General features: G+C 40.8%; 1 protein-coding gene across 1 annotated transcript; it reads left to right on the top strand.

Moving 5' to 3' along the window:
* Window positions 1-2,604: 2,604 nt before the first annotated feature.
* On the top strand, window positions 2,605-6,916 carry LOC5519446 (cleavage and polyadenylation specificity factor subunit 5). Its single transcript, XM_032364336.2, has 9 exons — window positions 2,605-2,762; window positions 3,044-3,100; window positions 3,173-3,202; window positions 4,037-4,150; window positions 4,284-4,347; window positions 4,877-4,969; window positions 5,042-5,117; window positions 5,604-5,718; window positions 6,725-6,916. Exons 1-9 carry the CDS (start codon window positions 2,656-2,658, stop codon window positions 6,744-6,746), a joined length of 678 nt encoding a protein of 225 aa, XP_032220227.1. The 5' UTR covers window positions 2,605-2,655; the 3' UTR covers window positions 6,747-6,916.
* Window positions 6,917-13,174: the final 6,258 nt, after the last annotated feature.

Genomic DNA, 13,174 nt, shown 5'->3' with positions numbered 1-13,174 from the left:
AATCATTCTTTTCTGTTAACTTCACTATTACTACTTGAAAAATGACGTAACCAGTAGCGGATCTAAATTCTAGTGGGAGGGTTTAGGGGGTTTAATCTGCCCTCTTGCAGTCTTGGGCTGTCAGAAAGCCACATGAAACAAAACAAAAAAATACCCCCTCCGCCTTTTTCACTGAGGCAATCCCCCGCACACCCCTCCCCACCCACACCACCCCATTCTAGCCAAAAATTGTCGTTTTTGCCAAACACGGTCACTTCCATATAAGGAAACTAATATATTCCTTATTTGGAAAAACTGTATGATTCTTGGCAATTTAAAGGTTGCCGTACCGCAGGTGCTTCGTAAACTTTATGACTTGTATTCAGAAGAAAAAAAAAACTGTGACTGTGTGTGTTTTTTTTTTGGTAAATGGAGAAAAAAGAAAAGAAACTAAGATTCCTCGGTACCAGTCCCTCAAAACGACAACGTTTTCGTCATATGAGCTAGATCCGCCCCTGGTAACATTAGTGGTAAACGAAATAGGACATTGCGGTCAAAACCTATCAAGCTTATCTCTTGGTCGATGTACCCGTTGGTTTCAAATATCTAGTAGTAATCAGCGTTTGCACGTACTAGAATCCAAGCACGCGAGAAACAGTTTCTACGCTACCATTTCCCAATTCGCTCGCATGCGTCATTCAGTTTTCTTTTAGTCACATCGTAAGTTTTTATGGAACCCTGAGGCAATTGCTTTAGCTTTACGTGGCCGTGTGGTTAGCTTTTGCTGAGGATATTATTAACAATCGTCATGAAGGATTTACTCACGAATGGCCATTCGCGTACGGAGCTCACCATAGAATGTCTTATATTTTTCGTGCTACCTTTGATGGGAATCGTCGCTGGATGGGCTATGTTTCTCTGTGGCAGCTTAGTGGCTTCCTCGGTGTTGATACTTTCGGCACTGGTGATGTTCTCAACTTCTTTACTCCTATTTGTTTCACTGGGTAATTACGGTTTTGCAGTGAAACAGATGTATTATTGCGGGAATTGTGAGACAGTTAAAAGAATATAAATACTCAACAGGATAAACCGCTTTGTTATGATATTGACGAGTAAATGAGTGGAGGGAAGCTTCAATTTTCATTTGGAGTTTGCATTTTAATAAATAACACTTTGTACAAGTTTATACTTCGAAGATAAAGATATGTCGTCGCCGCAATCAAATGGCATTCCCTAGAAGAAGATGAGTGTCAAGCATATCATATAATCTTGCGGATAAACTTAATGGCGTAGATAACGCTTATTGCGCTATAAGGAAAACAGTCTTGCATTTTTGCCAGGCTCAAGGCTCAAGCGGCTCAAAAGGCGCCAGCAAACTTTATTCCGCTATCGTTGCACCAATGCAAGAATTACTATTCTTTACTCAAATATGACGGATTATGAACGGTAGTACAGGCAGTGGGGCTTCTAGTCAGCATATAGTCTAAGATCTTACCACAAAAAAGTAGGCGTTACAAATGTCAAGTAATAGCGAATCCTCGCAATTCAAAATTTTCTTAACCTTAAAAACTGCTGTCATTAATATTTGAACAATTTGTGTGAGAAATAATAACGTATTATTAATCATCTTTGTCTGGAAGTTAAAAAGCCTGTCGGCATCGTTCTTCAAAACATGTTTTTTTTTCTACTCTGGAAAGCAATAAAAAACTAAAGCGTTTGCCAAACCGGCCACACAAACGTGCCGCCGGTTTGTCTCTTTAGAGCTAGGAGGAGCGAAAGGCTACACACAGGAAAACCACACAAAAAATCATACCGTGGGTCTCCTGTTCTCGTGAGATATGCGTGAGATATTATAAGAACGTCTAAAAAACCGCAAACTGTCGTGATCCCGTACCGGAACAATGAATACAATACACCAAAAACTGGAATTCTACTCTGCCTTCAGAGTCTGCAGAGTCGAATTCCAGTTTTTTGTGTATTATAAGAACGTCTAAGTTATAGTTGAGGCTGGGACGTTCTTAGTTTTTGGACATAGCTGAATATGTTCTTAATGATGTTCTTAGTGTATAGAAGAATATAATACCCAATGGATAATTAGGAAAAGAATTACACTAATAATCAATAGCAATAAGAAGGTTGTTACTATGAGAACAATTTGATTCAGCATTTTAGAACGCATCAGGACTGAAAAAGAAAAATAAATCTGCTATCTGAGCCTCGACATGTTCTTATGTTCTTAAAATTTGGTGAAATTTCAGGCTGGACGTTCTTATAAAAAAGGTTCTTATAAAAAAAAGTGTATACCGGTTTGTGTTTTCTCTTACTCCTGATGTTCTTCAAGAGCGGGAAAACATCCAAGAGTAAGATCGCTTTAATCATTGTTGGAATAACTAAAAAAAAAAAAGAAAATTAAGGATTTTTTCTCGCACAATTCGGCTCTTCGCAAGAAAATATAAATTCTTTTGAATCACAAGGATATTTCGCTTCAATTCCCCTTCTCTCTTGATTTAATTTACGTGCGCAAGAAAAAGAAACAAGATAGCAAGACCTCCTTCCCACATTCCCATAGGAAAATTAATCCGATACTCAGAAAAACAAGGATGGGCTTCCTGTTGTTTGTGAGTCCAAGCTGCTTTCGAGGGTCAGCGGGCGCTCCATCTTGTTGAAGTTTTCAAAATGGCGAACAACTCTAGTCCTCGTGGTTGGCCTCGAAACCGATCTTCCAGTAGCACAGGCAAATACCTCGCTGGTGGAACCACTATCGCGGAGAAAACTATACGATTGTAAGTCTACAGTTAAAATTACTTTAATTGATCGAGCTAGATATGCTAAATACTTCTGAAAAAATATGCCGGTCTAAATAACATGTTGTGTTGGTTTGTTGATGATCAATGGTTGTAAGTAAATAAGTACTTATTTATCTCGAGTATTGTATCAACAAGTTTTGCTGGGAACCTTTATAATCGCTGTATCAATAGCTTAAGGAGTGTTTCGAGATTTAGATTTACATATAGAATATTATGCTCTTCTGCGATATGACGAACTATGTTTATATTTTGATCAGGTACCCACTCACAAATTACACATTTGGCACCAAAGAATCTCTCTATGAGAAAGACAGGTACGTGGCTATAAACAGTTATAATAGCAAATAATAAATTGGTAATTGATACATTTCTTACTTGTTTTACAGTTCTGTTCAAGCAAGGTTCCAGAGAATGAGGTAATGTTATACACACTACATCAACTAATTATGAGTTTGGTTTTATAGCTTTTTCTTCACTGACTAAGTATGAGGGATGCAGTTTTTTTCAAAATAATGTACCTTCACCTGAATTTGATTTTTCAACATGTTTGAATGGTCTTTTTGTTTTGCTGTAGTTATAATTATATTTCTCTTGTGTCTTGACTATAAATGACAACAGCCTGAGGTATCTCCTGAACTGCTTGGTTGTGCCTGGGTGCCATGACTTGATGTCTGTAGCTTTGTCAGAAACTCCCTGTTTTTTGGTCTCTTCCATAATAGATGAACTAGTTCCTTGCTTACCAGATTTTTAATCAGATAACATTAGTAACATTTAAGGGTGTCTTTTAACGATCTTCTTTAAATACTTCAGGATTAGGATGAAAGAAGGGAATGCATAGGATTTTAAGTTATGTCATGTAGCGGAGATGGCATCAACACACATAGCCCCAGGGTTCCGTTTCTAAGATACATAGCATTGTGTCTGGGCATTAAGTCTTGATGCAAATAAATCACTATCGGAAGGGCCCCATTGAAACTCAATTGCTGAGAAAATATCCTTCCTAAGCATCCACTCAAATTTTCATTGACGTGCCTTAAGGCATTGTATTAGCTCTTGTAACTAAAGTTGTATTTACAGTACATTCTGTTCCAAAGCGTCTGTATCTGGCTTGATTGACCTTTTGTCCAACTTTGTTTACTTTATAACAGTAGGTTCTTGACCTGTTTAGGCAGTTCATCCCTGAATAACCCACATCAGTTTTACAAGCTCTTCCCATCTCATGTTCAACATGTTGTTGGCTTTTTTCACAGGGAAGAGTATGAGAAGTTTGGGATGAGGAAGACAGTGGAGGGAGTGTTGATAGTTCACGAACATGGCTTGCCACATATTCTACTATTACAACTTGGTACAACATTTTTTAAACTGTAAGTCGCTAAATTGTATTTTTTAGCAAAAAATAAAACTTGTATCAGCAAGCAATGAGTAACCTGTAGAATACACCATCAGAAGGTATATTATATTATGTTATGTTATGTTATATATATTTTTTTACTTCAGGCCAGGCGGAGAGCTTGTTCCCGGTGAGGATGAGATTGATGGACTCAAGAGATCAATGACAGAGGTATAATCATTATTCAATATGAATAGAATTAAAAAGCCCAAACTGTCGCGATCTCGTACCAGAACAATGAATACAATACACCAAAAACTGGAAATCGAGTCGATTTTCATTATTCAATCGAGTTGATTTTCATTATTCAATATGGATACAATATTTTTTCAATGCATTAAAGGAGCACTACCATGCTTGTTCTAAGGAAGTTCACTAAAATAAATAAATATATATTATACAGTATCTATGTACCAACTGTGTATAACTACTAAAATCACTCTTCCTCTTGCAAGTGGCTTCTGGAGTGAACGGCCCCTAGGGCGACTACCCCGGTGATGTGATCATCCTATCCCTTAGGGTGCTTCCCTTATGGCCTTCATCCATCCATTAGGGTTGTCTCAAGCTAGACAGAAATAAATTGATTTGGGAAAGAAGAGGGGTGGCCACTTTGTAGTGGGAATCTAATAATTCATAACATTGGTAGTAAATTGATACTTAAGTACTAATGAGTACTTAATTTATACTTATTATATTCCAGATTCTCAGCCGACCAGAACATGGCCCCGAACCTGACTGGTTTGTGGAAGACTGTCTTGGAAACTGGTGGAGACCAAATTTTGAGGCCCCTCAGGCACGTTTGTGTGTTTTTTCGTGTTTCTTTGTTCCGTATGTTTTTTTCAAATGATATTTCTTTATCTTTTAGTATCCATATGTCCCAGCACACATAACTAAACCCAAAGAACTAAGGAAACTGTTTCTGGTGCAGCTTGGGGAGAAAGGTAACTTGCTCAATTTATTTTATTTAAGGAACCAAAAAATTATGGTCACTACCTAAAATAAAAAAGCTAAACAAAAATCAAGAAATCTTACTTGCAAATCTTACAACACTGTTTTAGAGTTGACTATTGTTATCTTACCTCCTGTTAATACAAATGTCATAGAATAGATAAGAGCTCTGATTAACATTCTCAAAGAGTGCCATAAAATTTAGACCATTCACCTACTTTATGTCCTCTATACATCCTACTATCCCACCATGACTTTTAGATCAGCCCTTTACTTGGTCTTCCCTGTTTGTTCTCTCACATATTTAATCACCAGTCCTCTTCAACCCCACCTTACTCACCACTTGCCACACCTTTAACCCTCTACTGTGCAGTAGGTGCCTCAATAAGAGTACCTGCTTTTAACCAATAACTTATCTTTGTTGGCTCAATAAGTATGACACCTATATATCTAACTTTTGAAAATGTTTTTTTTTCCAGCAAACTTTGCAGTACCAAGAAACTACAAACTAGTTGCCGCTCCATTGTTCGAGCTGTTTGATAATGCTCCCGGTTATGGACCAATCATTGCTAGTCTCCCACAGTTACTTAGCAGGTGAGTGACATGTGTCAGTCATGTTAGGACCCAATCATAGTTATTTAGTGACATGTGTCATGGTAGGAACCAATCATAGTTATTTAGTGACATGTGTCATGTTAGGAACCAATCATAGTTATTTAGTGACATGTGTCATGTTAGGAACCAATCATAGTTATTTAGTGACATGTGTCATGTTAGGAACCAATCATAGTTATTTAGTGACATGTGTCATGTTAGGAACCAATCATAGTTATTTAGTGACATGTGTCATGGTAGGAACCAATCATAGTTATTTAGTGACATGTGTCATGTTAGGAACCAATCATAGTTATTTAGTGACATGTGTCATGGTAGGAACCAATCATAGTTATTTAGTGACATGTGTCATGGTAGGAACCAATCATAGTTATTTAGTGACATGTGTCATGTTAGGAACCAATCATAGTTATTTAGTGACATGTGTCATGTTAGGAACCAATCATAGTTATTTAGTGACATGTGTCATGTTAGGAACCAATCATAGTTATTTAGTGACATGTGTCATGTTAGGAACCAATCATAGTTATTTAGTGACATGTGTCATGGTAGGAACCAATCATAGTTATTTAGTGACATGTGTCATGTTAGGAACCAATCATAGTTATTTAGTGACATGTGTCATGGTAGGAACCAATCATAATTATTTAGTGACATGTGTCATGTTAGGAACCAATCAAAATTACTAAGCAAGTGAGATCCATTTGTCATACTTGTTAGGAACCAATTATAGTTGAATGACAGGTTAATGACATGTGTCAGGCATGTTAGGAACAAGTCATAGTTTCTTGGCGGGTAAGTGACATGTGTCATGTTAGGGCATGGTTACTTAGCAGGTGAATGACGTGTCAGTCATATTTGGCAATCAATCAAAGCTTTTCTTACTCTGTTACATTTATACTAAAGGACATTTTCAGTACAATGTTTTTTTTACTTTTCCTTGAATGTAAACAAAAGTTGATACTGTATGCTTCTTCTTTTGCAGATTTCAGTTTTTATATATGTAAATAGATGGTAGTATCTGCGTCTTCAAAACTGCAAAACCTGCGATCACATACTGTACATACCAGTTCTTCTCTTTCATTTCCAAAAAAGTATTTCCTTCTACAGTCATAGTGTTTTTATAGTAGGATGTCTTGTAATTTTCAGTCATGAATAAAAACAGTTGTGCATGGTTGTTTGTGTTTGTCCAAGAAGAAAGACTCAGTAAACCCCCTACCCAGGGTTGTCTCACATTGCTCCCCCCTCCCCCTAGGGTTGTATCTCATTTCATCCCCCTCCATTCATAAAACTCTTGATCTACTCCTAAAACAAATCTTGTTAGTTGTATCTAATAGGGATTTTCTTTTGCACAAAAAATGAACTAAAAAAATAGATGTAATTTTAGATTCAAATGCGTTTTTTTAAATTAATTTTACATGAAACACCTACCCAAGCGCGCTGACACTCAGGGATACCTGTGCTTATCAGATTCCCTGTGGTGTATTTACTGGTAACTACTTTAAGTACGCATCCTGAAGTGTATCATAAGATAGTGTATCATACCGTATCATACCACACCATACATACACACGATACACACCATCCACAGCTATCTACACCATACACAGCCATCCACACCATACACAGCTATCTACACCATACACAGCTATCCACACCATACACCCATCCACACCATACACAGCTATCTACACTACACACAGCTATCCACACCATACACAGCTATCCACACCATCCACAGCTATCCACACCATACACAGCTATCCACGCCATCCACAGCTATCCACACCATACACAGCTATCTACACTACACACAGCTATCCACACCATACACAGCTATCCACACCATCCACAGCTATCCACACCATACACAGCTATCCACGCCATCCACAGCTATCCACACCATCCACAGCTATCCACACCATACACAACTATCCATACTATACACAGCTATCCACACCGTACACAGCTATTCACATCTATCTACAGCTATCCACACCATACACAGCTATCCACATCTATCTAAGCTATCCACACCATCCACAGCCATCCACAACTATCCACACCATACACAGCTATCCACACCATACACAGCTATCCACATCATCCACACCATCCACAGCTATCCACACCATCCACAGCTATCCACACCATACACAGCCATACACACCATCCACAGCCATACACACCATACACAGCCATCCACAGTTATCCACGCCATACACAGCTATCCACATCATCCACACCATCCACAGCTATCCACACCATCCACAGCTATCTACACCATACACAGCTATCCACACCAAACTTCATAACACTAGCAACAACCTTGTTGCTATCCACACCATACACAGCTATCCACACCATACACAGCTATCCACGCCATACACACCCATCCACACCATCCACAGCTATCCACGCTATACACAGCCATACACAGCTATCCACACCATACACAGCTATCCACACCATCCACAGCTATCCACACCATACACAGCTATCCACACCACACACAGCTATCTACACCATCCACAGCTAATCCACACCATACACAGCTATCCACACCATACACAGCTATCCACACCATCCACAGCTATCCACACCATACACAACAACCCATACTATCCACAGCTATCCACACCGTACACAGCTATCCACATCTATCTACAGCTATCCACACCATACACAGCTATCCACACCATACACAGCCATACACAGCTATCCGCACCATCCACAACCATCCACACCATCCACATCTATCCACACTATACACAGCCATACACACCATACACAGCTATCTACACCATACACAGCTATCTACACCATACACAGCTATCCACACCATACACAGCTACCCACACCATACACAGCTATCCACACCATCCACAGCCATACACACCATCCACAGCCATACACACCATACACAGCCATCCACAGTTATCCACGCCATACACAGCTATCCACATCATCCACACCATCCACAGCTATCCACACCATCCACAGCTATCTACACCATACACAGCTATCCACACCAAACTTCATAACACTAGCAACAACCTTGTTGCTATCCACACCATACACAGCTATCCACACCATACACAGCTATCCACGCCATACACACCCATCCACACCATCCACAGCTATCCACGCTATACACAGCCATACACAGCTATCCACACCATACACAGCTATCCACACCATCCACAGCTATCCACACCATACACAGCTATCCACACCACACACAGCTATCTACACCATCCACAGCTAATCCACACCATACACAGCTATCCACACCATACACAGCTATCCACACCATCCACAGCTATCCACACCATCCACAACAACCCATACTATCCACAGCTATCCACACCGTACACAGCTATCCACATCTATCTACAGCTATCCACACCATACACAGCTATCCACACCATACACAGCCATACACAGCTATCCGCACCATCCACAACCATCCACACCATCCACATCTATCCACACTATACACAGCCATACACACCATACACAGCTATCTACACCATACACAGCTATCTACACCATACACAGCTATCCACACCATACACAGCTACCCACACCATACACAGCTATCCACACCATACACAGCTATCTACACCATACACAGCTATCCACACCATCCACAGCCATACACACCATTCACAGCCATACACACCATACACAGCCTTCCACAGTTATCCACGCCATACACAGCTGTCCACATCATCCACACCATCCACAGCTATCCACACCATCCACAGCTATCCACACCATCCACAGCTATCTACACCATACACAGCTATCCACACCATACACAGCTATCTACACCATACACACTATCCACAGCTATCCACACCATTCACAGCTATCAACCATACACAGCTATCCACACCATCCACAGCTATCCATACCATCTACAGCTATCCACACCATACACTGCTATCCACACCATCCACAGCCATCCACAACTATCCACACCATACACAGCTATCCACACCATACACAGCTATCCACATCATCCACACCATCCACAGCTATCCACACCATCCACAGTTATCCACGCCATACACAGCTATCCACATCATCCACACCATCCACAGCTATCCACACCATCCACAGCTATCTACACCATACACAGCTATCCACACCAAACTTTATAACACTAGCAACAACCTTGTTGCTATCCACACCATACACAGCTATCCACACCATACACAGCTATCCACGCCATCCACACCCATCCACACCATCCACAGCTATCCACGCTATCCACAGCCATACACAGCTATCCACACCATACACAACAACACAGCCATCCATAGCTATCCACACCATACACAGCTATCCACACCATCCACAGCTATCCACACCATACACAGCTATCCACACCACACACAGCTATCTACACCATCCACAGCTAATCCACACCATACACAGCTACCCACACCATACACAGCTATCCACACCATCCACAGCTATCCACACCATACACAACAACCCATACTATACACAGCTATCCACACCGTACACAGCTATCCACATCTATCTACAGCTATCCACACCATACACAGCTATCCACACCATACACAGCCATACACAGCTATCCGCACCATCCACAACTATCCACACCATACACAGCTATCCACGCCATACACAGCTATCCACATCATCCACACCATCCACAAACATCCACACCATACACATCTATCCACACCATACACAGCTATATCCACACTATACATAGCCATCCACAGCTATCCACATCTATCTATAGCTATCCACACCATACACAGCTATCTACACCATACACAGCCATCCACAGCTATCCACACCATACACAACTATCCAAACAATCAACAGCTACCCACACCATCCACAGCTATCCACATCATCCACACCATCCACAGCTATCCACAACATCCACAGCTATCCACACTACAGCCATACACATCATACACAGCCATACACACCATCCACAGCTATCCACACAATCCACAGCTATCCACACAATACACAACTATCCACGCTATACACAGCTATCCACAGCTATCCACACCATACACAGAATGACTTGGGAAAGAGAGTAAATTTGCGCACGCGCATAGTGCGATCATCACCACGTGGACAGTCTTGTCGTTAGACTTTCTTTTTGACTGACTTCAACTCAAAATGGTAAGCAATATAGTATATATACGGCAAATATATGAAAACTAAATTGAAGCTATTGTACGATTGCAATTAGTCTTTCTATGTGCCGTTTTCGCCCACATTTTTATTCATTCGCTTAACCTAACCTCAATCATTTAACATATACTTTGATAACCAGAATTCAAGAAAATTAGGTTAGCGGTCAGATTAAGAATACAAGAGAACTAGGTTAGCGGTCAGATTCAAATTTAATGTACTTTGAGTTTTTTGGTTTGGATCGGGTATTCGTACCAAGACGTAGGGGCCTAAAGTGGTGTGGTAGTGAGGTGGGTGTGATCATATGGTATTGTAATGTTGGAGGGTGATGGTGAAGGATGGCTAGTAAGGTAATGTAGAGTGGAGATGGTAGTAATGTAATTACGGTGAAAAGGTGGATAGGTTAGACTAGTAGGTGGTGGGGGGTGGTGAAAAGATAAAGTTGGACTATAGAATAGGTTGTGGTAGTGTGTGGTGGGTAGGTGAAAAAGAAAAAAATAATAATAATATGGTGTGGTATGGAGATGGCTAATGTCTGTGTTGGTGGGGAAAATTGGTACGGTGTATAGGTAAGAGTGGTGGTGAGGGAGATGTGGAGTAGATAAGGCTTATAATTTAGCGTGATGGGTCTGTGTGTGTTAAAATGGTAGTGGTGATTTAAAATTTGTGAGGTTATGGTGTAAATGTGGGTGATAATATATCGTTATGAGAGAGTGAGTGAGTGTGGTATTGTAGTATATAGGAAGGCGGTGATAGAAGATGAAGATGGTGATAGGTTGAGATAAGTAGGTGGAGAGGTGGTTGTGTAGCGAATGGTGAAACTTAGTTTATGTTTGTGAAGTTGCAGTGTGAAGGAAGGGGAAGGGGTGATAGGGTTATCAGGTTATGTTCGGGTGGTTAAGATTATGGATTATGAGACGAGGAGTTAAGGTTGTTATAAGAGATGGGGTTGATAATAAAACGACATGAGAGTTATGAATAAAGGATTTTTTTTGTTGAGTGGAGAAGGTAGTTAGTAAATATGGTATTATGTGGAGATTGAAACAGTTAAAATTGGTAACTTGTGGCGAGTGTTGTGTAGCGGATGTGAAGAGGTGATGGCGGCATTAGTGAAATCTGATGAAGGGGGATAATGCGAGTGTGAACAGAATGATGAGCAGGAATATTGTGACGAGACTGTGTAGTGTTTTTGAGAGGGTGTGTTGTGTGTAGGGTAGGAAAGTAATATGTAGGATAAGAGAAAGAAAAGTGTTTAGATTGTAGAGAGGAAATGGTGAGCGGTAATGGAGAGGGCGAGGTTTGTGTGGAGGTATGTATCTAATGAAGTGTGTAAGTGGTATGATTGACAGGCGAAATTAAATAATAATAGATAATAATAATACTGTAGCGGTGAAAGGAAGTATTGCGGAGAATGGAAAATTATGCTAGTAAAACGGCGAGAAGAAGATGAAGTAGGGGCGCGGGAGGCGACAAAGGGAGCGCGGTGAGAGTGGAGATGACGCTGAAACGTTAACAAGACAGGAAGGATAGTTTACCCCAGATGAAGCGATAATCGGTGGTAAGAGATAAGGGGAAAAGGCAAAGGCATGAAGAAAACAACCGGCATGTATATGCAAAATAAACATAACAAAAATAAAACAATAAGACAAAAGTGTGTAGGTCATTTCAAAGAGCTCTGCGAAATGTAGAACTAAAGGCATATAACGCCAACCAAGACTTCTCATCAGGGGGCGAGGTCTATTGGTTGGTCATATACGAACCCGGAGAATAAAGCGGGGAGACTTAGGGGAAAGCTAGGGGAAAAGCGGCGATGATGGTGGGAGTAAAAAGGGGAAAAAAACTAGGGAGACGATTCGTATATGAAGCGTGTTTCGAATGATAAGGCCCTCATCACCCGCCCCTACACGCTCGTTAGTAATGCCTGTAGTGAAGCGTGGTGCATGCAATGGCCAAACCTGTGTAGCGCCTGGCTCCGCCTGAGTACATGGCTTGGTCTGAAAAGTAAAAAGTAGCGCGCAGGGGAATGAGGTAAAGAGAGAAAAAGTGGATAGAGGCTAAGCTAGGAGGGGGAAGTGTGTAGTGGACAAAATGGTGCATGTGATGGTCCTGGCTAGTGGCTGTATGTGGTGGACTAAATGATAAATAAGTGTGGGAACTTATGCATGTAGCGGTGGGTAGTATATAGGATGTGTGGAAAGGAGGGTGTACACATACCTGTCAACCTCCGAAAATCTCAAGGCTT

Source organism: Nematostella vectensis, chromosome 13 (genome assembly GCF_932526225.1).
Source record: "Nematostella vectensis chromosome 13, jaNemVect1.1, whole genome shotgun sequence".
Lineage (NCBI taxonomy): Eukaryota > Metazoa > Cnidaria > Anthozoa > Actiniaria > Edwardsiidae > Nematostella > Nematostella vectensis.
Note: the sequence above shows the minus strand (reverse complement) of the source record. Positions and strands in the feature narration are given on the sequence as shown.